General features: G+C 35.3%; 3 protein-coding genes across 6 annotated transcripts; 2 read left to right on the top strand and 1 right to left on the bottom strand.

The window, feature by feature from the left end:
- Window positions 1-3021: 3021 nt before the first annotated feature.
- LOC135129886 (uncharacterized) lies at window positions 3022-7677 on the top strand. Its single transcript, XM_064057157.1, has 7 exons — window positions 3022-3054; window positions 3107-3335; window positions 3387-3871; window positions 3919-4020; window positions 4071-4140; window positions 4230-4385; window positions 7627-7677. Exons 2-7 carry the CDS (start codon window positions 3114-3116, stop codon window positions 7675-7677), a joined length of 1086 nt encoding a protein of 361 aa, XP_063913227.1. The 5' UTR covers window positions 3022-3054; window positions 3107-3113.
- Window positions 7678-8105: 428 nt separating this feature from the next.
- LOC135130478 (uncharacterized) lies at window positions 8106-14976 on the bottom strand. Its single transcript, XM_064057871.1, has 5 exons — window positions 14888-14976; window positions 14811-14841; window positions 10886-14756; window positions 9479-10831; window positions 8106-9432 (listed from the first exon to the last, which is right to left on the bottom strand). Exons 2-5 carry the CDS (start codon window positions 14820-14822, stop codon window positions 8843-8845), a joined length of 5826 nt encoding a protein of 1941 aa, XP_063913941.1. The 5' UTR covers window positions 14823-14841; window positions 14888-14976; the 3' UTR covers window positions 8106-8842.
- Window positions 14706-26634, top strand: LOC135130477 (uncharacterized). Of its 4 annotated transcripts, XM_064057870.1 has the most exons (7): window positions 15067-15146; window positions 15216-15310; window positions 19238-19280; window positions 19786-20773; window positions 20822-25279; window positions 25331-25906; window positions 25973-26634. In XM_064057870.1, exons 3-7 carry the CDS (start codon window positions 19269-19271, stop codon window positions 26572-26574), a joined length of 6636 nt encoding a protein of 2211 aa, XP_063913940.1. In that variant the 5' UTR covers window positions 15067-15146; window positions 15216-15310; window positions 19238-19268; the 3' UTR covers window positions 26575-26634. The 4 variants fall into 4 exon arrangements, with proteins under 4 accessions (XP_063913938.1, XP_063913940.1, XP_063913937.1 ...); XM_064057867.1 differs by having other exon boundaries at window positions 19786-25279; XM_064057868.1 differs by lacking the exons at window positions 15067-15146; window positions 15216-15310 and adding an exon at window positions 14706-14796 and having other exon boundaries at window positions 19786-25279.
- Window positions 26635-26728: the final 94 nt, after the last annotated feature.

Here is a 26728-nt window from a genome sequence, read left to right as displayed (position 1 = left end):
ATGGTCTATAAAGTTATAAATTAAGAAACCTGTATTCAAACTCTCACTATATCGTATAGAAAATTGCCTTCTTCGTAATCGTGCTATTTTAGCAGTTCTCTTATCAGAAGAACATACCGCTTAAATTTTACAATTTGTAGCACAAAACTTGAATAAGCTACTAACACGGAAATGAACATTTTAAAAACAGTACTAGAATAGCAAATTTTATGTTTTTTCGACGATTCATAGCCCCTAAAGTGGAAAAAATAGGTCTCCCATTTCCGTCTTTCATCTGTCAGATAATCTGGTTGTAAAATTTTTAGTGCGTTTTAGGAATTACATTCACTGTTTCGGCCACTTTGATATAACAAAGTTTAAGGTATTGTTATTATTATTATATATATTTATCGAAAATTGAATCGGGAAATCAAAACCACATAAAACCGAAATATCGAAAATCCCAAAACTGAAAAATCCTAAAACCGAACCATCGACAACTTGACGAATCGAAAAACAGAAATTCAGAAATCAGAAAGTCAAAAAATGAAAAAGTCGAAAAATCGGTAAATCGAAAAGTCGAAAAATCAAAGAATTGATTTATAAAGAAATTGAGAAACGGAAAAATCGAAAATTTCGAAACACCAGAAATTTAAAAAGGGTCATCGAAACGGAATAAGGGCGGATGGGTGGGGCTACAGTCTTATAAACAAGCAATAGCCCCGCCCGCCCGCCCACCTCTTGATTCTATTGACTGATCTTAATACTATTAATTAATGCAAAAATTATTATTTTATTAGAATCTTGGGAAAATATGTTATACCGTTGGCAAAAAAAATGATATTAAATCAAAATATCAAATGTGAGAATTTTACTTTAAAAAGCAATATTCCTGATGCTCCTGCCACTCACTCAAGCTCCACGTTAAAATATCGTTTCATTGGCGCGGAGACAAGGATGGTGCTAATTTATATTACATTGTCTCTATATTATATAATTTTTTTTGTTTGTATGTAAACGTTGGTGGCAAGGTCGTTTTTCGAATAAATGTCAAAATTTTATTTAAAAAAAATAGTTCTATATAGATTTTATTATTTGTCAATTTATATCCAACTTCCATCTCAGAACCAATAAAAAGGGTCATCAAAACGGAATAAGGGTGGGTGGGTGGGGCTACAATCTTATAAGCAAGCAGTTACTTTTATACTTTCTCCAAGTTTCATAACTTCTAGAGAATGAAGAAATAGGTCTGACGTTGATACTTTTCTAATCTGAAATAGTGCAATGTGTGAAATAAACTGTTTACATAATCCATATATCAGGAAATTCCCTTATTCAGGCTTCACTCCTTTGTTTTATTGCGTTTTGTCAAAGTTTCTGGATGTCTTAAGCATTACATTTTAGCACACTTCTTAACTTCTCACTCGATACTGATGGCTGATTCATTTATGGCATCTAAACTGCCTTCAAATTTGGTTTTGATAGAAAAGACCTTGAAAATTTTCTCGTAGTTTTAATAATTTTTTTGCGACTTGAATTTGAACATTTATTCTCGATGGCACCGCTCTAGGGCGCAGCGTTTCCGAGACCAGTTTATTGTGATTTTGATTGTATTGAATATGTGGTTTTTTTGTATGCGATGTGGAGTTTCGGTTCAGAGGAAATCTGTGAATGCATTTTGATTTAATCATAATCAGTAACACGAATTCACACATAATTTAATCCCATGTAAATCCTTTTTTTTGAAATTTTTGATAAAGTGTGACTTAATTTAACATCTTGTAAATCCTTTGCTGGTAATTTAAGTAAAAGATTTTAATACTCATTCAGTCATCGTTTTAAGATGCAAGGAAATTTTTCAAGACGTTGAATAAATATATTCTGATCTATTTCCATAATACCTTATAATAGTTTTATATTTGTTTTTCCAAAAACCTGCATGCAATTTAGCATTTTTGCAGAATATGGTTTAATAAAGAAGTCAAAGAACTGCGGACAGACAATAACAAGGGCACGAAGCAGAAAACCTGCATTTTCGTATTCTACAAGCAGTGTAATGGCAAAAAAAACTTGTAATTCAACGTTTGAAAAAATAACAAATTAATATTTACTCTACATATCTATCCTTCGGGAGTCAATGACAAACAAATTTCCATTGAAAAAGAAAGGCTAGAACTTAGAATGTGTTAATTTTTTGCACATTTTGCAACACTGTTATTTCTCAAAAATCTCTATATGCACAAAAAATTCTTATACTGTAACTATCTACACATCCAATATTTGCGTGTGTCAACTTTAATTCACTGCTAATTTTTTAATTTATTTTTAGTCATCTGTTGGTATCCACAAGCATTTATAATAAGTATCAATAAATAAAAAAAATTAGATTTTAATTTAAATTCGCGTTTTCGAGGACTACTTTTCGATATTTATGACCTTCAAGGCTTCGTTTCATTAAGACATTTATGTAGTTCAAGTGTGACGCGTTTCTTATTTAAATGATTCAGTGCAAAACATGAAGACAAATTTGAAGCTTTATTTAATTAATTGACGGTTAAATAGAAAGAATCATAATATGTACCTACCGCAAATATCATCCGTATTTTTCAAACATTTATTAATCATAAATCCATTAAATATAATAATAATTACTACAACAGTTTTTAATTCCTCTTACTATGGTAACATTTCTCTAAATTGTGTAGCATATTCGTTTTATTATTCTAAAATTAACGATATTATTTGCTTCTGCGTTCGTGTTAAAACATCATTAAAAATTACACAGTTTTCTAGAACTTAAAGCCGTTTAATTTAGTGCGACCTGAGTTGCCGACACTTTGATCAATTATTTAAAAATGCGAGGACGCACTTTGTAATTAATAACAGTAAAATGTTCTCCTCTTTTAATGGGCTCCCTTAAATTAAAACAAAGCCAATTTTATTTAAAAAATCCTTATTAATCAGTGGGTAATAAAATTCTACTGTTAAAAATTATATAAGGAGTGTAGTTCGACTGATCCGGTCATTGACGATTCAATCAACGTTTTACCTAGACGCTTTGACAACCATTACGTGGTAAATAAAATTGTAAACTAAAAGAAATAATGTTGATATGTGTTGTTTTTAGGTAAAATATGGCACATTATTGCGAAGATTATTTTCAGCTTGTTTTAACGTTCTACCACTTCACCGGCCTTAAAAAATCCAGCAACTCACTTTCTCGAGTTATTTCGTTATATATTTTGTATCCACTATTACTTACGGTGTTTGTGATGGCAATCATTAATTTTCGGTACAATTACCACAGCGTAAGTGGAATTGTTGAAGTTTTCATGTCAGCTACAAGTTTTGGATATGTAAGAAGAAAAAGTGCCTCGAATACCAGTGTCACTAATTTTTCATTTTAGATGGTCCTATTTAAAACATTGCTCATAATATTTAAACCCATATTTGAAGATCTCATCAGCCAACGCACTTCGTTTTGGAAATATCATTTACTAGGTACACTCACTGAGAAAAAATGCCATAAAAGAATGTCGCTTTCTCTATCCATCATAAAATTTTTATTAGTTTCTGAAATCTTTTCAATAAGTGTACATTCAGCTGCCCCTCTTTTTATGGAAAAACTGGATCTGCCGCATCCCTGTTGGATTCCAGGGAATAATAATAAAATAAGAATCGTCGTTTATGTCCTGCAAGTCACGTTCTACGTGGAAGTCGTTTTTTTGCTAATTGTGGTTATTGGTTTCTTTTTGATGATGTGTACTGAGCTTAAGATACAGTTTGAATTGTTGTGTCGGATGGTGTCTTCGATCAATATCGAAGAAACAGGAGAGAAATTGTGCTGGCAACAACTTAAACACTGTTATAAGTATCACTACTTTTTGTTGCGGTAAGATTTGTACTTTTGTGTTGCCTTTTAGTTGATTTTGTTTCCAGGATGCACGACAAGTTAAATACTATTTTTTCTGGATATTTCGTTTGTGCGTATTTTTTGACAATAGGAGGAACTTGTCTGCCTCTCTTCGTCATGTTTGATCCGTAAGGGATGTGTTTGGGGTTGACTGAACAATATTTTTTCTAATTTTTAGAAGTTCAAGCTTTGGTCAAATTGCCGAGGGGGTATTTTTCATCACAATAACAAACGCTATGTTTACTTTGGTAATTATTCCAATAGATGAAGTAGAAATTGTTGTAAGACAAATATGACTTATTTGTATTGAGTAAGTATGTTTTAATTGTTGTTTTAGAGTGCACGTTTAGCTGATGAAATTTATTCTGTTGATTGGTACAATGCAAATTTAAAAATATTAAAATTTGTTCTTTTCTGGATGGCTCAAGCACAAATTCCTGTACAAATGTCAGGAGCTGGGGTTTTTCAAGTAAACCGAACTTTATTGCTACGGGTAAGTTTTTGAAGCTTATTGGAATTTTTTACTAGTTCTGAGTTGAGATTAAATATTTTGTAACGACGTCATTGGCTTTTAGTGGGGACAAATATAACAGTTTTAATACATACAGTAGAACGCTGGTAGAAATTCCAGAAGCATAATTTTTTTCCAGACATTCTGTATAAAGAATTCAAATTAAACTGCAAAATGTTTCATAATTTTTATTTTTTTTCAAAAATCTGGACGTTTCGGTTAAAAATTCAATTTGGAGTCATAAACTACATGTGTAAGATTATGTTATTTGACACAACCCATTTACTATGTACAATTTTGAAGTGACGTCATCGCATTAGTGGTGGGGATGATTAGACAAATTTTGGTTAGCGTTTTACCATCTACATGATATTCTTAATATAAGTACAAAATTTCACAACAATCGGTCGAGTACTTTCGGAGATTATCTGTCTAATAAAAATCCGGAACAACAGACGGACAGACGGACAGACGGACGGACAGACGGACAGACGGACAGACGGACAGACGGACAGACGGAGGGACAGACGGACGGACAGACGGACGGACAGACGGACAGACAGACGGAAATGGGAGACCTATTTCTTCGTCTTCTAGGGGTCATGAAAGATCGAGAAAACGTAAAAGTAGAGAGTCGGCCGACGGACTCGATTACAATACTTCCTTTGCTTACGCTCGGGAAGTAAAAACTCATATTCAATGCGATTTAAATCAAAATCAGATGATCTAGGAAACGAGTACTTTGAGAACGCGGTGTCGGAAAACGCTCGAGATACTTCTGGAATAAATGTTCAAATTCAAGCCGCAAGAACTTCAAGATCTTCTGTCTCAAAATGGACCAACGTTTAAGATCAGCAAAACTTCAGAAAAAAATTGGTCTAAAGAGTTTAGACAGTACTTCCCTCGCTGTCGGAAACGTGACGACTGCATGCCTATTATGTTTTTTTTTTCGCAGCAGATTTCAAAGCAATCGGTTTTGTAGTTCCTGATTAAATCAATAAAATAAATTTGCGCATTCATTAATTTTTTGGGTCACCCTGTATATGCAAATCAAAAAAATTTGAATGGAATGATAAATCACAAGAAGAGACTCACCATATTTTGTACATTTTAGATAGGATTTATTCAGCAAAATTTTGTGGTGACATCATAAATTTTTTAGGGCGGACGACCAAATACGTTTTGATCAAAAATTTACCATGCTTATGATAATTTTAAAATATCTTCAAGATTTCGAAGCATTCGGTTTTGTAGTTCCTGAGTAAATCAGTAAAATAAATTTACGCTTTCATTTATTTTCTTGAATCACCCTGTATATGGAAATCCAAAAAATATTAATGGAGTGATAGATCACAAGTACAGACTGATCATATTTTGTACATTTTAGATATGATTTATTCGGCAAATTTTCGAGCTGACGTCATCAAGTTTTTGGAGGGGATAAGCAAATATATTTTGACTAAACATTTATTATGCTCTTTATAACCTTAAAGCATCTCAAGATGTCAGAGCATTCCGTTTTGTAGTTCCTGATTAAATCAATAAAATATATTTACGCATTCATTAATTTTTTTGAGTCACTCTGTATATGCAAATCCAAAAAATATGAATGGAGTGATAAATGACAAGTACAGGCTCATCATATTTTGTACATTTTAGATATGATTTATTCGGCAAACTTTCGAGCTGACGTCATCAAGTTTTTGGAGGGGATAAGCAAATATATTTTGACTAAACATTTATTATGCTCTTTATGACCTTAAAACATCTGCAAGATTTCAGAGCATTCGGTTTTGTAGTTCCTGATTAAATCAATAAAATATATTTACGCATTCATTAATTTTTTTGAGTCACCCTGTATATGCAAATCCAAAAAATATGAATGGAGTGATAGATCACAAGTACAGACTCATCATATTTTGTACATTTTAGATATGATTTATTCCACAAACTTTTGAGCTGACGTCATCAAGTTTTTGGAGGGGATAAGCAAATATTTTTTGACTAAAGATTTATGATGCTCTTTATAGCCTTCAAACATCTGCAAGATTTCAGAGCATTCGGTTTTGTAGTTCCTGATTAAATCAATAAAATATATTTACGCATTCATTAATTTTTTTGAGTCACCCTGTATATGCAAATCCAAAAAATACGAATGGAGTGATAGATCACAAGTACAGACTCATCATATTTTGTACATTTTAGATATGATTTATTCCACAAACTTTTAAGCTGACGTCATCAAATTTTTGGAGGGGATAAGCAAATATTTTTTGACTAAAGATTTATGATGCTCTTTATAGCCTTAAAATATCTGCAACATTTCAAAGCATTCTGGTTAGCAGATTAAAAATTAAATTTCAAAATATTGTTTTATAATTTTGATTTTTTTTACAAAAATCTGGACGTTTCGGGTGAAAAGTCGATTCAGAGTTGTAAACTACATGTGTAGGACTATGTTATTTTATACAATTGAAAACCCATTTACTATGTACAATTTTGAAGTGACGTCATCGCATTAGTGGTGGGGATGATTAGACAAATTTTGGTTAGCGTTTTACCATCTACATGATATTCTTAATATAAGTACAAAATTTCACAACAATCGGTCGAGTACTTTCGGAGATTATCTGTCTAATAAAAATCCGGGACAACAGACGGACAGACGGACAGACGGACGGACAGACGGACAGACGGACAGACGGACGGACAGACGGACAGACGGACAGACAGACGGAAATGGGAGACCTATTTCTTCGTCTTCTAGGGGTCATGAAAGATCGAGAAAACGTAAAAGTAGAGAGTCGGCCGACGGACTCGATTACAATACTTCCTTTGCTTACGCTCGGGAAGTAATAAGTGAATTTCCTACTACGTGGTTTATATGAACACAATTTCATAACTCTTATATTGCGTTAGAACCAAAAACAGTTCTTTTCCATATGCTTCCTTGGAATTCTTTCGCATGAGCACATTGTCTGAAAAATTTTGTTTACAAACACGGGACGTATTAATAAATTCTCTTGAAATTATATACATAACTTTAAAGAACAATAAAAACAACCATGGATTTTTTAAATTGTGTCTTTGATTGTTACATTTTCTACTCAAACTTTTAAATTGACGGTAATCTGATAAGACGAAAATTCTATCAAAGACAAAGTTTCAAAAACCCATGACTGTCTTTGATCGTGTTTTTTATAAAATACTTATTCTTTTTCAGGTTCAACGTCTTGGATATTCAATTTCAACTTTAATGACAGGATTAAAATAAATTTTCATTTGGAATTATATGCTTATGACGTTCATGTAAGATTCACTGGTTAATTACAGGTTGATGCAGATACCTAAATATCAAGCTTCTAACATTGTAGATATTAATTATTTATTACATCATATGTTTGAGAAAAAAATGCGTTTGAAATTAGCTAAGCCTCCTACAGTGTGCAATTCTTGTTAACCGGAATTATGTGCACGTTTTTTTTTAACAAAATTTGTGCACATAAATGGGTCAAATATGTACATAATATGTTTATTTTTGAATAAATATACCAAAATGCTTATTACTAGAAATACACATTTTATTATTCACATAAATATGAACACATACATTTATAAAACAGAAATAAAGTCAATAAGAGTTAGCGCCAGAACATCTATTTTTTATTAATTAGTAGTCCAATTCTTCCAAAAACTGTCAGAATTTTCATTGTTTTAAAAAAATTATTATCGTCAAAATATGTACAAAATTAACTCCTGAAAGATTGTTACTGCGTTAACAATAGTCGATAAGGAAAATGCATTTATTCCGGTTTTAGATAAAGTGATATTTAAGTGCATTTAATTATACACTGAGATAAGACAACGAATAGTATACTTAAAGGTAATGTAATTAAGATAGCCACAATATCCTTAATTGCTATTTTATTTTAATGGAATGTTTACTCAACGAGTGAAGAAAATGTAGTGATAAATATAAACTGAGTAACCTAAATAGTCCACGATTGAGTATCAAATTCCACCTCTTTGATAAAAATTTTATTGCAAACGCCGCAGTAAACAAAATAAAGACACATAAATATAAAAACTCTGTTGTTATCAATGCTGATTATTTTATGATAACCTAATAAAACCAGTTATACACACAAGCAGTGTGAATATTTTAGAAATGCCCAGAATTTTAGAAAAAAAATGTTGTAATGGTAATGAGTTGTTTCCTGTGACAGTTAATAATTCACGATTTGCTGTGGGAGTATTACAAATAGGCGCCGTCAATGATGTAATAGTAATTTAAAATTCATTAAAATTAAGGTAAATAATTAAAATTCTTTATAGGTGACATTCTTATGTCTATTTTTATTGACTGATGTAAGCATTCTCACATAAATAAATATGCCCCAAAAATTGCTGGTGGAAAATCATTCATTAATAAATTTGTGTCAAAATGCTTGTAAAACCTTCACAATTTCTTCTTGTTCATTATCCCTAGCTAGATCAATCGGCAATTTACCACTTTTATTCCTACAATTAACATCCCCCTTGTTCGAAATTAAGTACTGAAGAACCTCCACATGTCCCCGAGCCGCAGCATCATGCAAAGGAACATCCCCATCGTCATCTACTACATTTACGTCAGCACCACAACCGTGAAGAAATTTCACAATATCTAAGAAACCTTGAGCAGCAGCAGCAAACAAACTACTATTTCCATGAAAATTACGAACATCAACTTCGGCCTGATGCTCAACCAAGAGTCTGACAATACGAAAACTACCCATAGAAGCAGAAAAATATAAAGGTGTACAACCATCTACTGTCATAGCGTTAACATCAGCACCATTCTTCACCAAACACGCAGCACAGTCATAGGCATCTTTAACACATGCATAATGAAGAGCGGTCATCAAAGTTCTTTCTTCTTTGGTATTAACATCAGTGACATTCTCCTCGATCAGAAACTGAAGAATGTCCAAAAAGTTTTTAGAAACAGCAGCAAGAAAACACTTTTTAAACTCGTCTGCCAAGTCACCTAAAGACAAATGTTAGCTTTCGTGTACTAAAAACAATCGACTTACCTCTATGGTGAAATTTTTTGACAAACAGTGTCACCATGTCCACGTTATTAGTCAAAACAGCGGTGACGAGAGGACTCCACCCAAAGTTATTTTTCAAAGTGACGTCTGCATCTTTGTCCAGAAGTTCATAGGCACAGTTGTCATAACTGCGTTCCAAGTCAATCTTGATCTTACAACTTGATATAAATTTGATAACTTCGAAAACGAAGGGGCCTGGAATTTTTTCAACTAAGCAGTGTAGAGGCGTTCTTCCTGTTTCATCCCGAGCGTTAACATTGCAGCCAATTTTGATTAAAAGTATAAGTGTGGCAACGTCGCCAACTCCTGCTGACAGATGTAGAGGGCTTGAGGAACCAAAACCTTTTGTAATATCGTCACCACTGTTAATCAATTCTCTAATAATATCAATTTTACCCAAGAAAACTGCATAACATAGGGGGCTCAAGACGACATTATCACATACATTTACGTTAATGCCTTTCATAACTAACAGTTTAACGCAGTACAGACTTGTCGTAGCAGCAAAATGAAGAGCAGTCCTTCCTTGGTCGTCTTTGACATTAATATCGACACCAGAATTGAGAAGAGTTAGCAGACAATCAGGAGCGTCATAAATACAAGCCAGTCGTATCAAACTGATACCATCTTCTAAGTTTGCGCTATATTTTAACAAACATTTAACCACACGTTCATCTTTTGCAATGATAGCATAGTGCAGAGGAGTCTCACTTTTGCAATCTTTGGCATTAACTTCAGCTCCATGTTGAAGCAATTCTTCAGTTGCATGAACTTTTCCATTCTGGGCAGCAAAATGAAGAGCTGTCACGAACGAGTAACTTTTAGCATTCACATCAGTCGTCGAGTGATCTAGAAACATTTTCAGAATGTTATCATTGACGATCGCATAAAATAAAGGGGTAAATCCATGATTGTCTCGTCTATTAACGTCGGCACCATATTTTATCAAAATTTCAACAGACTTGTCAAAACCTTTTAACGTGGCAATGCGTAAAGGCGAATCTTTGCACTCTTTACTGTCCAAATCTGCCCCCAATGTAGCCAAAAGCTCGATAATGTCGTAGTAATTGTTCAAAGCAGCTAGAGTCACAGCGGTTGACTTTTCTTCAGAGTATTCATTGATAACACTAGGATTTGCTTCGATTAGTATTTTCGCAATGTTCTGTTGCTTGTTGATTAAAGCAACGTGCAGTGGAGTGTACAGCATGTTTGATTTAATTGTGGGGTCAGATCCGTGCTGTAGCAACAACTTGACGATTTCTTCGTCGTTCAGTTCACAAGCATTGTGAAGAGGGGTATAACCATACAATGTCTTACTTACTCTGTTAAGATCAGCTGCAAACAAACTATGATGATTTTAATTATTCAACAATATCACTACATATTTACCTTTGTATTCTATCAACAAGCAAACACCTTCCAAAGATTTATTATCTATACAAAAATCCAAAGCTGTGTGGTCCATATAATTCACATAATTAACATCAGCTCCATGATCAAGTAGCAACCTCATAATGTCAATATGATTTCTTAAGGCTGCCACTTGAAGAACAGAATTGCCATCGGTGTTATATTGATTCGGGTCCATTTTGTCTTCGCTTAACAACTTCTGACAAAAATCAGTGAAACCCATAGCAGCGGCAAAAATCAAAGGCGATATTTGGTGTTGACCCAACTTGGCGCCTTTTTCTTGGAGGAGTCTAAACATCTGCAAATTACCGTGAGAAGCTGCTGTGAACAATGGACCTCCTAAATCTTTAAATGGTTTATTGATAACTTCTTGATACTGAGGTTGAGATAACAGTGTTGCTACGAAATCAGTTCTATCCATTTTGACTGCAAGCTGGAGGAGCGTTCGGGTGTCTTCGCCTTCGAGAATCTCGATGTATGGATAAATTTTGAGTTGGTAGAACACACTGGGATAATTAAATTGAACACTGTAGTACAACAAATTGATAATGTCGAAGTTTGGCAGATCAGTTAGATTGATACAGTTAGACGACACGAGTACTTCAAGTAGTGCAAGTGATAGTGTTCGGTCACAATACTCTACAACATTCCACTGGTATAGTTTGTCCGTTTCGAACGGATTGCAGCCACGAGTTAGAAGAAATTTAACAATTTCCACATTTTCGTCAGGGTTGTTGGATATTTCATCAGTCAAAATTATGTTCTTGTCATAAACGTTGACTCTAGGGTGTTTCGTTCCCCAAGCACAAGCAACGTGTAACGGGTTCCGACCACCCTTATCTTTACAAACTGACAAGTCTTCAGTACTACCCTCCAAAACGTCCAAATGTCGATACAAAACTGCAATATGAATCGGACTGTCTTTTGCCAAAATCATATCAAACATCAATCTTACATTCCTCTGGTCATGATCAAGTATCACTTGCAACAGTTTTGGAAAGGCCTTGTAATTTTTGACTAACCAAGACGCTGTCAAAAATTCTTCAAACGTCTTATGGGTGAATATCGGCTTCCTTTCGTCATTGAAGCCAAAAATCAGACCCAAGCGATCTCTGTCGTGTTCAACTTTTTGCAAAAAATCGTGACAATCTAGATTCAATGAGGAAAAAGTTGCTTCGTCGAACGACGCTTTTAACGCCGCTACTTCGTATAGGAGAACTTGACTCTCTTTATACTTTTTCTGGATTTTCTGCATCACGTAATTGTTCTTACTAGCGTTCGCCCGTTCATATAAGTTTCGAAATTTTCCATCAACGAACTCGGTGTAGATGTCAGTCAACGTAACGATTTTGACTTCCTCTAGGTATTTCTCCGGGTTTTTTAGAAAAATTTCCATCACCATGTAGATTTGTAGAGGAACTCCTGAATAGTCAAAGTATCCGCAGCTCAAAGACGATGACATATTTTTGTTCAGCTTTGACACCATCAACTGGACTTTTTCGTCGTCATCATATTTCTCCGTCAAGTGATTGTAGATATATTCCTTCTGATTTTTTTCACTGAACTGAGTGACCGTCACCGCTAGAAGACCAAACGTGTTTTCTAGAAATTCCTTCGAGTTGTCTCGCGCTGCAATCCACTGAAAGAAACCCTCTTCTGCTATTTTTTTAACCGATGAAACCACATTCTGGACACTGTTGACTGGTAGTTCGTCAAAACCGTCCCACAAAAAGAGGATTCGTCGTCTAGCTGCGTATATTTTAATGCAGTCTTTGACAAAACGTTGTTCACTTTCGTGTTTTAGAAAATAGGTGACGATTTCTTCAAAGTCGTGTTCTTCTCTAAAAAATTTGATATGGTCGTTGAGATTGATAAAAATAACCCAACGATCTGGTGGACACTTGTACTTTAAAAATTTCAACAAAATAGACTTCCCCATACCAGGACCGGCACACAGGACATTAATTCTGTTTGAGAAGTACTCAAGCATGTCTGAATCTTCCACAAAACCGTTGTTGTCAAAATGATGAAAATCTAATTGATGCGGTTTTAGACACTTAACACTACCTTGAGTTTCCAACCACTCTATGGAATTCTTTGAAACGACTTTAACATGATGACAGTTCCTATCTTGGTTTAAGAGACAGATTTTTGCGAAATCGTCTTGATTCCACACATTGTCAACCAAAATCACAAATTTGTTTGGAAATTGACTAGCACTGGCATTTTCTTTCAACACGAGGTACTTATTTAGAGCGTAAGTGTGGCTTTTTGGTTTAAAATTCACGAACCCGTTAAGACTGACAACAAAAATATCGTCCACCATTTCGTCGATAGCACCAGAGGCCAGCAAAATTTTTGGACAAAATCTTGTTACGTAATGTTTTGATACGTCTTTCTTGCAGTCGTTGCCAACCACGAAGCTATTGTTCAGCATTTGGATAATTTCCTTAACTGAGATTATTTCATGAAAATCAGGATCAATGTCTAGTAGTCGGTCAAGACGGATGTTTTCGCGGCCTTGTAGAGACACCTCCACACTGTGAGAAATTTCGTCGTACACAGAACAACTAACCAAATCTGACAATTTTTGAAAAATTGTCACCTCGTCGCTGAATTCTTCATCGTCGAAATTTTGGTCCAGTACAACGAATTTCTTCTTCTTTTCGTGGTTTTCACAAAGTTTGATGGCGGCATAAATCGCTTTTTTGGAATTGGGGTTGATTTTGATAAAAAGGGGCACTTTATCCATGTGCCACAAAATAACGTAAACTTTTTTCAACGACTGTTCGATAAAATTTTCTCCTTGAGCCGAAATGGGGATGTTTGTATTCGCGAAAAAGGTTATATTTGTGTCTGAAGATGGGTGAGACCATGACGATAAGTCCACCCCTTCGAAGTGGTCTTTCAAAATGACAGTCCATATTGTTTCGTCAATGTCTGGACTTTCTGATTCTTCAACAACAGTTAGGTCAAAATTTGCAAAAGACTGATCCAGTAAATCAAATTTTTTCCTGTGTGACAATGTAGTGAAAATGACTTGTGGAATATGAGGTGTCAAGATGTACTCGGACAGTTTCAACATAATATCTCTTTTGGTCAACTTAAGATTTCCGAAATCACGCCTCCACCAATATTTGAAAAAATTTATATAATTAGTGATAACAGTGTTATCGCAGTTGTCGAAGAGATTGCAAATGAACTTACTTATCCGACATTCGATCTCTTGAGCGTCCTTCTGCTTGGTGTAAAGCAGAAACTGCTTTAAGAATTCCTCATCCAACTGTGTTTTATCGCCATTTCGAAACTTGTAAATAAAAAAAGCGTCAGTTTCACTCAAATCTAACAACCCTCTTGCTACACATTCGTCATGTCTGTAGATCGTCACTTTCGATTTAAGCTGAACTTCGTCAGAATCAACTTTTTGGTGGTTTTTGTCGTACGCGTGAAATTTTGGAAGTACCTGATTCGTGTAGAGTATAAAGTGGAACTTTTCGAAAGGTATAGTGTAGGACTTGTTATCCCGACAGATTTTCTCCGTATCTTTAAAACCCTGGCAGTACTTCTTCAACCCGAACTTTCCTCCTTTTTCCGCGTCGAAAGCTTGCAAGGTTATGCTATCTTCTTTGACTCCGCGGTGTTTGAGTTGCAGAGCGTACAAGTGTTCATCGCCGTCGCTGTATTTAACTTCAAGGACGACGTCATCGAAATTACCCATGTCGTTGTTGTTTGTTGACATCTTGAAGTCGGAAACGGCTTCATTTAAGCTTAATTTTAGTGCATAATAAGCTGCCATTAAGAATTCGTAGCTGTTGCCATAGTCCAGGCAACCTGAACGCGAGTCAAATTTCTGCAAAAAGGGTTCATTTTTATGTACGAAGTTAAACTTAGTAAGTGTTCTTACCTGATTACTCATGACGAATAATGTGTGTTTGCATGATACAATAAATACTAGAGAATTATTATATCATGGTGTGTTTGTGTTGTCGGAACAAAAACTGCACTTACTTTACACTGATTATTTGATATGTATTTTTATTTCGAAGAACAATAAAACCAAAAGTAAATCAATTATACGAGATAACGTTATTCTTTAATCCTGGTATTTTATCGTATTGTTATCACCGGAGTTTCCTGTGTGATTCATCGCGGTCTGAATTCTCGCGTTAGTTGCACAAATAATCTGTCAGTATTGTTATAAATCTGGTTTTAATCAACTGCTTGTCATTAGACTATATTTGTGAGTATTAAGCTATTAAGTTATTTCCTGGGTGGAATATTCATGTCACCCTTGTTTTAATAAATGTAGGTGAGAAACATCAGCCAATCAAAAATGGAAATAATGAATATTGCTTAATTGCATTTTGAGCCTATTGTAATTTGGAAAACCTCGGAAACATAAAGGTATGTTATCTGGTTATATCGTTGCTGATCAGTGCTCAAGCAGATACTTAAAAACTAAATTAAAAGTAGTGAACTGACAAGTTTATTTTCCTTTTTACTACATCTGAAATTTTGAATATTTTACAACACCATTTAGGAAATGAAATATATTTTATAATATTAGAGAAACCGTTGATGAATTATATAAAATCGCTTGCTACGCATTTTAAAATTTTCTGGTTTATCAAACTTCGATCCGTAACTAATGCACACATTACGAAAGCTTAGAATTTTTACCTCCCGGACGTAAGCTAAGGAAGTATTGTATTCGCGTCCATCGGGTAAGCGGCTACTACACTTTCTCGATGTCTTATGACCCCTAGAGTACAAAAACATAGGTCTCCCGTTTCCGTATGTCTGTTTGTCCGTCTGTCCGCCGTCCGTCGGATTGTTGTCAAATTTTATATGGGTATTTCTACTCATGTAGATGTTTTGTACACGTATAGTCTATGAATTCGAGTTGATTTTTTACCCGAGGCATCCAGATTTTTGGAAAAATAAATCAAAATTGTATAATAACATTTTTAATGAATAAGTCAATTTATTTTATTGATTAAACTAGGAACTACCAAACCGAATGCTTTGAACTCTTGTACACGTTTTATCGTAAGTATGGTAAATTTTTAACCAAAATATATTTGTTAATTCCTCCCAAAAACTGAAGACGTCATCTCAAAATTTTACCGAATAAATCCCACCTAAAATGTGCAAAATATGATGGGTTTATTTTCATTCCATTCATATTTTTTTGGAATTGCTTGTACAGGGTGAGTCAAACAAAAAATGAATGTGTCCACATAACCTTCTACCAATTTTTTTCCTAGAAAATTCTCGTCATATATTTTTGCTTCCCGAGAGCAAGCAAAGGAAGTATTGTAATCGAGTCCATCGACCGATTCTCTACTTTTAAGTTTTCTCGACCTTTCATGACCCCTAGAGTACGAAAAAATAGGTCTCCCGCTTCCGTCTATCTGTCCGTCCGTCTGTCCGTCTTACGTCACTTCCCGACGTTTCAGTAATTTATCACTTGCAAACAGACAGCCACCTACGACAAAGAGCTGCCGCCTCAGTTTTGTTTGTAAAAAATAGGCAGTCGTCTGATGGACTCGATTACAATTCTTCCTTAGCTTACGCTCAGGAAGATGATCATACGTTTTGGATTTCTTTTTGTGAAGATTTGGATCTCTAGGAGAAAACTCAAAGTGGATTCGTATAACACATATCTGGGACTATATTATTGCATAACAATTACATAAATCATTTTAATACAGAATCTTTTGAGATGACGTTATCAAATTCTTGATGGGAATGATTAGTCAAATTTTGGTTAGAGTTTTACTATCTACATGATATTTCCTAGTATACATCATACAAATTTGACAACAGTCGGGGTACTAGTTTCGTACTCCAGGGGTCATGAAACGTCGATTTGGGCACACACGAGAATGAATTTTATTCTTCCATACTCTCCTTGATATTTAGTTAAGCTAAGCTGCAGAACTTTTAATAAAACTTGTTTATGTTCGACCTTTTTATAAACGAGAAAGGGATTAATTATTATTTCAAAAATTGAATGTAAACATGTAAACAATTTCAGTCTCCAGTGTTATTTGCACAAGATCAGTTAACTGAAACAAATAAAGTCTGAAGGTGACTTTAATAACTAAAGTATTCACAGAAACGCGGAAAATGCAATCCGTATCTTAATTCTCAGTAATGTACGGTAACTTTCATTAAAAAAAAAGAAAAACAGATAAACGTCTAACGAAAGCGATAACAATTTCCGCTGTTATCAATCCCGGAGTGGGAACAGATATTATAGAAAAAAGTTAAATTTCTACATATACTTATATTTCTATATAAAATGAAACAAAAAAATTCGTCTAAAGAGTTTAGACAGTACTTTCCTCGCTGTTGGAAACATGACGACTGCATGCCGATTATGTTTTTCTTCTCATTACATTTTTGTAGCGGGGCAATTTAAAAAAAAATTGCGATGACGTCATCAACATTTTTGCAAGAATACGTATGTCAGTTTGGATAGATGTAGTGTAATAAAAATAAAAGTACTGTATTCCCAAATTTTCGGGAAAGTGAATTGGGTCGTCTTGAATATTGATTTATAATCAATAAAATAACGAAACAGTTTACTCACGTATGCCACGTGTATTATAGCAAAGACGACTCAAAATCATTTATGTATAAGCATTCTTAATTTAAGACAACAAGCGGTAACACTTGTTGAGATTGTACACGTGAGATTCAAACAGAGAAACTGCAAACAATACCGATGGTCACCCAGAATTTTTTATTGCTTCGACTTCCGCTTATTGTATATATAAAACATTGGATTTTATTTTAATTTTTGATGGTGTAATTCACAATTGGTTGATTATAACTTGTCTATACCACATTTACGGAACCTAGTCAGCGCAACAAAACAAATGCACGTCTGTAATGTTAAAGTAAATGTAAATAAGCGTGCTACGCCTATGTTTCAAACGAGTTTTTACTTTACAAAATTTTGTGTCTATCAAATCAGGTTGGCACAATGTAATACTAATAATAACAGTGTTGTATCTCCAAATTTTCGGGAAAATGGAATGAACTGTTCCTTATTTAATCAATAAAATAAATTGATTCATTCATTTATTTTTTTGAGCGACCTGTTAAGCAAATCAAAAAAATATGAATGGAATGATAAATCACAACTACAGACTCATCATATTTTGCACATTTTAGATAAGATTTATTCGGCAATATTTTGAATAAAAATTTATCATGCTTATCATAACTGTAAATCATCTGGAAGATTTCAGAGCATTCGGTGTTGTTTCAAACATTTTTAATTTTTTTTCAAAAAATCTAAACGTTTCAGGTAAAAACTCAATTCGGGATCATAAACTACATGTGTAGGACTATGTTATTTTATACAATTTAAAACCCATTTAATATGTACAATTTTGAAGCGACATCATCACATTATTGGTGGAGATAATTAGGCAAATTTTTGTTAGCGTTTTACCATCTATATGATATTCCTAATATAAATATAAAATTTTACAAAAATCGGTCCAGTACTTTCGAAGATTATCTGTCTAATCAAAATCCGGGACGGCAGACAGACGGACAGACCGACAGACAGACGGAAACGGGAGATATTTCTTCGTCTTCTAGGGGTCATGAAAGGTCGAGAAAATGTAAAAGTAGAGAGTCGGCCGACGGACTCGATTACAATACTTCCTTTGCTTACGTTTGGGAAGTAAAAATTTACCACCTTGAAGGAACAGATTTAGAACGCTGAAATTTTGTAGAAATTAGTAAGGCATAAAATTTTTATTATTTACGTCGTCTAATACCAACAGCAAAGCGCTTCTTTAGAAACATAGCAATAAGCGACGTCGTAGCCCTGCGAAAAGCTCTTGGTTTGTATATGAAAGGTCCGGGGTTCGATCTACATCCCCGACATTTTTTTGTTATTATTACTGTATGTTATACTGTCCCTGTTCAAACTGAAAAACGAGTTCTCGTTAAAATGTTGAAAATGTCATTCAAAATTTTGTAAGGTAAAAACTCACTTGGAACATGCGCATAACATGCTTCTTAAATATCCACACTTATCTTTATTTTAACTTACAGGGGTTATCATAAAAAATAAATTTTATCATTTGTCAAAAAGCTGTATTTATTCAGGGACAAAAGAGAATTTCTGAGTAAATAAGTTTATAGCAAAACAGAATAAAAAAACGTACATAAAGTTCCACAAAAAAAAAGATAACGTCATATCACCGGGTACAGGATGTTCGGTTAAAGGGGAATACCAATTACCAGTTTTTTGTGTTATGTTAAAATTAAATAAAATAAATAACTTTGTGTTTTGTCTTACAGTTGGAAAACAATTAACTGCAACCGATGAGCCATGGGGGATGAGGTGAGTAACAGAAAATCTTTAACTTTTTAGTACTTCAGCTTTACTAAGCAATCAAAAATGAGTTTTGGATTATTCTGTTTTTAAAACCTCTTGACACCACCGTATGTGTTCCTGAGCTATTGTAGATTGAAATACAATTACAATGTCCATATTCTTTGAAAGAGGGATACTTTTTTAAAATTCACATCCAATGTACAGTAACCAAAAAGATGAAATCAAAAATTCCCAACTAATATTGATTACTACAGTTTTAACAAGAATTTTTAGCATCTTCGAGTTAGTAGTAATAAATCATTCAGCTAAATTATTGGTTGCCTATCTATCAGGAAGCTTAAGAAAGTTTATTGATAGAATTTGTGGCGGCAAAATTCAAAAAATTTCAAAGCTGACTTATAGCTATATAGATTTTTTTTACTTCCTACATTTTGCGAATTATAATACAAAAAAATAGGAATTTTTCGAAAATATTTGTCTCATTTTTCGACACAAAACATTTTCTTTCCAGACCTTCGCCTCTCGAGATGAAGCCATCGACTTCGGAAAAGACTACGAATACCTCATGGCCGCCTACTACGGCCTAAAATTAAGCTTCTGCGATGAAATCAAAGATTTCAAACTCTCAACAAACAACAACGACTTCGGCGATTTTGACGATGTCGTGATAGAATGCACCATGACCAACGGAGAAGAACACCTCTTCGCATTACAACTCAAACACGTCATTCGCCCCATTGCCCAAATCACCCTCATCACAAACAACAAAAAGTTCGGCCTGAAGAAATACATCAAAGAGTTCCAAAAAGTAAAAGCCGCCTACAAAAAAAACCGCTCCTACACCGCGCCTTTCCAAAATTTTCACTTCGTTCTCTTCAGTAATTCCGCTTTGGAAAAAGGCGACGATTTCACTGAGGAGTGGAAGAAGCTAGAACCACTAGCAGACGGTAAAGTGGTCGAGTCTGACTTATGCATTCGAAGAAACGAAAACTGTTTTGGTGAGAATTTGTTGGCGGTGGCTCAAAGCGAAGAAAACTTTTTGTACGAATTCAAATCGGAGAAAGAGGATTCACCGGATGAAGAATTTTTTCAACAATTTGCTTTCTTTACGGAGCAGAAAGATGCTAAGGCAATGGAAGCGCTAATTGCTGAAACCGTTTTGAAAAAGTTTAGAGACTGTGATCCGAATATCGCCGTCAACTATATGAACTACTTTAGTTACTGGTGTAGGAGGGACTACGGTACGTTGAAACTTACAAAGGAAGATGTTAGAGTGAAACTTGCTGAACTTGTTCTAACGCCGTACATTCCCGATCCTGACATGGAAAAACTGGAGTATTTGTCGGATATAAAAGCAGAGCTGGTTAAGATGGTGTTCTTGTTATTTGACATAGTCGTAGTTGATGTCCAAACTGACGACGAACTGATCAATAGGTTATGGGAACCTATGCTTAAGGAGTTTACAAAAATGACTAAACAATGGACTACGCCATTTCCTGGTATATATATTACACATTTCACGAAACATCTGCAAATCCCTGTTTCAGCCTACAGCGAAAACTTTAACGAAATGTCACTAAAGAAATTGTATATGGTGTGTTGGCACGCTGCCAATTTTCCACTGGTCTTAAAACTAGATAAAAACCCTACACGTAATGAAGATATTCTTTCGGGAATTGAACTGTGTGAAAATAACGGAAATAAGAAAAAATTTCTCTTGATTGGCGACAATCAAATTGGTAATTTTGACCCAAAATGGACCATTTTAAAAACCATATCAGATTTGGAGACCCGTTTCGGAGATTTTTTAGCTCTTATCCAAGAGCATTTCTTTGTTTCTTTTCAAGGACGACCAGCTATCACTCTTAAAGAACTTCTAAAAATGGATAAATGCCTATCAGAATCGGTTTCAACAAAAGAAATAATCCATATGTCACACGACGATTTTGTCATTGGAACTGACTACAAGAAAACGTTTCCAAAGTACTACATACCAAGGGATTTCCCAAAATTGATTCTCCGCATTAACGCCATTAATGAACTCGGAAACGAATTATTTGTAGTAAGTTCGTCACACCCAATCAACGACAAAAATCTCAAGGTAAACCTAATCGACGTGGACAAATATCTTCTCCTGAAGCAGTTTGGTCGTGGAAAAAACTACACCCCAAAGCAAATAAAAGTTTCTAATTTAGAAAACAGAAGTCAAGACGACGACAACTTCTTCATATCTGTGAATGGATGTTGCACAAAACAGCAATTTGAGGAAATCTGTTCAATGAACGAAGGAAAAAATTGTCACCATGTTCGATTCATTGACGAGGAAAAACTTGAGTGGATTGAAAGTCGATACAGCATTGACAATATTCAGAAATACGCAGTGGATTCTAAAACACTGAAACCAGAAGATTTTGTACAAGACAAAAACCTCCTTTCTCATTTTAAGAACAAGATCAATGTGATTTGTGCCGAACCTGGTATGGGAAAATCTGTTACCATGAAAAATTTGGCCCTTGCTTGTCCCTCCGACCACTGGGTAGTTATGATCAGTCTCGGCGAGCATGCCACTTTTTTCCAACAAGAACGTGACTCAAGCGAGGTGTTAAAGTACTTTCTGAAAATGGAACAGCAAACGCCTTTTGTTAAACACGTCACAGATGCTTTGTCTTCAAAAAAACAGATATTGTTCTTGTGGGATGGTTTTGATGAATTGCCTGACAAATGTGTGAAGTTTGTTGTCAAAGCTGTGAAAGATATGGCCAGTGAAGGGTACCCTCAGTGGGTGGCGGCTAGAACGAATTCCAGGGAGCTTCTCCAGAAAGCATTTACCGTACTTTCCTTGACACTACCAGAGTTCAGTCGACAAAATCAGTATGATTATGTCTATTATCACCTCAAAGAAATCTACCAAGACGACGCAAAAGTCCAAGAAGTTATAGACGAAGTAGACAAAAATATTACAGTATCGTTGAACTGTGGATACTTTGACTACACAGGAATTCCGCTGCAAATCCACATGGTCGTCGACATTCATTTAAGAAAACCAAACAACCTTACAACTTCTAGTCTCATCACTTTAACCGACATTTATCAAAAATTCATCGAAGGGAAATTTGATACTCTGTTCGAAAAAGCAGATGCCGATCTTGACAATCCTTACATGCAAGAAATTCGGTCCCAATACATAGCTTCTCAGTTGGTTTTGTATGAAAAAGCCGCAATGAAAACATATTTCGACGACCAACTAGTCGCCACTCTTGATCTTGAATGCGACGAACTGTGCGAAGAATTAGAAGAAGGTGCCGATAGTTTAGGATTGATTACAGGTGTTAGTAACGAGAAGAAATTCGTTTTTGCTCACAAAACATACGAAGAGTTTTTGGTGGCGTCGTGGTTGGTCAAAAATTGGCAAAATTGCCCGGATTTGATGAAGATTTTGTTTGAAGCAAAATATAGCAACGTTCGACTCATGTTTGATATATTGATGGCCAGAGATAGCCCTATTCATTTAGCTGTTTTGTATCGTAACATAGATGTGATAAAGCAACACGAAGAAGATATAGAAAGTTGCAAAGACAAAGGAGGTAGAAGTGTTTTGCACGTGGCGTGCTCTTGGGGGCGCAGACACCCTTTAGTTGCAGTAGTGGAGAATGATACTAAAATTGAACCAGTGATTTCGAGTGACGAGTTCATTGATAATTACTGCTTGGGTCAAGCGCAATTTTTGAAAAGATCTAGTTCTATTGAGGCGTCAGATCTAGTGTCTGAAGGAATAAAACAAAGGTTGACCAAACTGTATCACAGTGAAGATAACACAACTACATCTGCAAGTACGATTTCACTAAACATGAATAGTATTACCAAAGTTGATTTAGACGACGAAGCTTACTTGGAAATTTTAAAATTCCTTTTAGATCATAAATGTAATGTTTGGGAGAAAGACATTTTACTTAATTGGGATGTGTTTCAGTACGCTGATCAGTCTCTGTCTCTTGGAGTAATTAACCTCCTGATTAAATATCATAAGGTTACTATAAAATCTTTAAATAATTACAGTCACGTCCCTACACTTTTACACTATTCAGTGATCTTCTCGTACGACAATCTTTTTGACACTATTACCGACGTACCATACATTGAGTACAGGTTCCATTTTGGAAGACTCAACTTATTACAGATGGCAAGTGAAGCAAACAACCTCAAATTCGTCAATGAATTACTGAAACATAAACCGTACAAAGAAGTTATCAACAACCAGAGTCCCTTCGGTGGAAATTTGTTAACATCAGCAGCCTTTCACGGGAATTTGGAAATGCTCGAAAGTCTCCTAGAAAACGGTGCTAAAGTCAACGGCCACGTCATGCCTCCATTGTATGCTGCAGTTCTTGGTAAAAAATCAGATTGCTTCAGTAGATTACTCAGAGCAGGCGCAGACGTAAACGAAACCGCCTCTGATGGAAATTCTGCTCTTACAATGTCAACTATGATGAACCGAATAGACTTCATGGAACTATTACTAGAAAGCGGTTGCGATGTTAACTACGTTTCTGGTAATTTGGCGCCTCTATATTGTGCCGCTGGTAGAATGAATTTAGAAGCCGTTCGCCTTATTTTAAAGTACAAGCCTGATGTCAATTACCAATGTGAAGATACAGGTTATACGGCTTTACATGCAGCCAGTAAATCAGACAATCCTGACATAACAAAATGTTTGTTAGACCACGGTGCTAGCACTAAAATCAAATCGAAGAAATTAGTGACACCTCTTCACGTAGCTCTGATAAACGGAAAGAAAGAAGTGGCACTAGAACTAATTAAAGCTGATCCTAGTGTCGTCAATGAATACACTAGCGAATTAACTCCAGTCAGTCTTGCAACTGTGGCAAACTTTCCTGACGTTATTGAAACATTGGCTAAATATGGTGCTGACGTGAATGCTGCTAAATCCAAATTAATTCCTTTACAGTTTGCTGCTTCTCGTCAGTTTGACTCCTGTGTCGTCGAACTGATCAAAGCTGGAGCTTCTGTAAATCGTCCTGATGAATCTGGCGCAACGCCACTATTCTCCGCCACAGATCACCTTACGACAGTGAAAATTCTCCTTGATAATGGTGCTGATATCAATGCCGCAAGCAAATCTGGTGAGACAATAGTGCATTCTGCGGCGCACGGTGGCAAAGTGGAAGTAATGAAAGAACTGGTCGAACGAGGGGCAGATCTTAATTGTCGGAATAACGCAAACTGGACCCCCTTATGCATTGCCATTCTTAACAAACAACTTGCAATGACAAAATATCTTCTAACGCAACGTGTATGTGTCAAAGATCCTGAACTGCTATGCGCTGCAGTGAAAGTAGGGTTTATGGATTGTGTACAACTTCTGATCGAACTTGGTGCAGAAATCAACGCGAAAGATTCCAATGGATTTACACCCCTGTACTACGCTATGTTCTTCAATTCTTCTTGTATTAAAATACTCCTGGAAAATGGTGCTGACCCTAACTACACTGCCGATCTTCAAATTCCTCCACTCTTGTTTGCTCTTGGTCTCAGTGAAACAAGTGTGATGAATCAGTTGATAAATTCCGGTGCTAACATCCAAGGTTTGGAAACTGTGACGTCTCTTCATTTTGCTGCTGAGTTGGGCGACATATTTAGTCTGGTTTTTCTTGCTGGGAATGGGGCTGACGTTAACGCAAGCGACAAAAATGGACGCATTCCTTTACACTCAGCTTGTCAAAAACGTAAATTCTCATCTATTCTGCAGAAAGTAAGCGACAACGATTTTAGCGTATACATTCACAAGAATAAAGAAGATTGCATCTCGGAATTACTGGTAAGAGGTTCTCACGTGAACCAAAAGGACAACGAAGGACTAACTCCACTGCATATGGCTTGTCGAGACAAGTGTGTAGAAGCAGTCAGACTGTTGCTTCAGCATGGAGCAGATGTGAATGTTGTGAACAATAAAGGACACTCTGCGTTACATATGTGTTGCGATGATGGTAGTAGTTTGAGTGAGCTTTGTTATTATCTTTTAAATATTCTATTTTTAGAAAATACTCACTCCCTTACAGAGATAGTTAAAATGTTGGTCGACCATGGTATAAATGTAAATCTAAAAGATAACGAAGAAAGAACAGCTCTTGTCTACGCTTGTGCCAGTGGTGACTTGGATTCACTAAAGTATCTACATCAAAATGGTGCCGATCTCTTCGTTGAAGATAGTATGAAAGATACGTTGTTATCAAGTGCTGCACGGCATACAACTCTGTTGAAATATCTAGTTGATAATGGTTTAAAGGTTAATCATGCCAATGTCAATGGACTGACACCTTTGTTCCAAACAATCTCTTGTAGTAATCGTGATGGTACTCGGTACTTGATTGAACGAGGAGCTGATATTGATGCCCTTACTATTCAACATGCAACCCCTATACATGCAGCTGTATTAAAAGGCGATGTGGAAATCGTGAAATTATTATTGGAGTTGAATGCCGATTTGTCTATCAAATGTATTTTTGGAAATACAGCTATTTCTGCCAGCTACAACAATTTAGAAATTATCAAACTGTTCGCTGAAGAATTTGGAGGTTTGAAAGACGGCGAAACCAAAAATGGAATAACCAAAAGTAAGTTTACATATATATTTTTTAATTTTAGTCCATCCATATACACCATACATGTTTTTGTTGTAGATGATGACTTGAGAAAACAGTGGACAAGAACTTTTCTCTTTGCCGCTAGTAAGGGTTGCCTCGAAAATTTGAGATTTCTGTGCGATAGCGGGTTGGCACAAGTTATAGACAAAGACGAAGCTAATGCATGTACGGCCTTACATAATGCTTGCTCCAACGGACACTATGACGTGGCAGTTTATTTAATAGAAAACGGAGCTGATGTTAACGTTAAAAATGTCAATGGTGATGTGCCTTTATGTTTTGCGGCAAATAGTGGTTACCTCGACATTGTGAAACTTTTGATGGAACATGGTGCAGAATTAGACGTTCCGAATCACCATGGTACGACGGGACTGTATGCTGCTGCTGCTAATGGTCATCTGAAAACAGTAGAATTTCTTTATGAAAATGGAGCTAATGTTAATGTAGTTGATGCAGACGGAGACACCCCACTCCATGATGCTGCACACAACGGGCATTTGTCTGTTGTGCAATATTTAGTTTTACATAGAGCTAATACTAGTATTAGGAATAAGAACAAGAAAACTGCTCTTGATTTAGCGGTTGATCAAGGAAATCAAGATGTTGTTGATTTTTTAACTATACATGAAAATGTGTGATAATATGTTACTGTATTGTGATTAGGTCGAATTGCTCAATTATAAAAATCTAAAAATGAAGTACGTGTTTCTATACTAGAACTGGATATGACAAAATTCTCCACAGAGTACCATTTTTGCATTTTAATTTAATGTCATTTTCCACCTTTATGGT

Source organism: Zophobas morio, unplaced genomic scaffold (genome assembly GCF_036711695.1).
Source record: "Zophobas morio isolate AGI-343-1 ecotype UQ-CSIRO unplaced genomic scaffold, CSIRO_AGI_Zmor_V1 ptg000017l, whole genome shotgun sequence".
Classification (NCBI taxonomy): Eukaryota; Metazoa; Arthropoda; class Insecta; order Coleoptera; family Tenebrionidae; genus Zophobas; species Zophobas morio.
This window is presented reverse-complemented; position numbering and strand designations above follow the sequence as displayed.

Coding starts and splice junctions, on each gene's coding strand:
- LOC135129886 (XM_064057157.1), top strand. CDS start 3,114: ATGGCACATTATTGCGAAGATTATTTTCAGCTTGTTTTAACGTTCTAC. Junction 3,336..3,386: donor CAGCTACAAGTTTTGGATAT/GTAAGAAGAAAA, acceptor TTTTCATTTTAG/ATGGTCCTATTTAAAACATT. Junction 3,872..3,918: donor TATCACTACTTTTTGTTGCG/GTAAGATTTGTA, acceptor TTTTGTTTCCAG/GATGCACGACAAGTTAAATA.
- LOC135130478 (XM_064057871.1), bottom strand. Junction 10,832..10,885: donor CTTGTTGATAGAATACAAAG/GTAAATATGTAG, acceptor GTTTGTTTGCAG/CTGATCTTAACAGAGTAAGT. Junction 9,433..9,478: donor CAAAAAATTTCACCATAGAG/GTAAGTCGATTG, acceptor ATTTGTCTTTAG/GTGACTTGGCAGACGAGTTT.
- LOC135130477 (XM_064057868.1), top strand. Junction 25,280..25,330: donor ACATATGTGTTGCGATGATG/GTAGTAGTTTGA, acceptor TTCTATTTTTAG/AAAATACTCACTCCCTTACA. Junction 25,907..25,972: donor CAAAAATGGAATAACCAAAA/GTAAGTTTACAT, acceptor TTTTTGTTGTAG/ATGATGACTTGAGAAAACAG.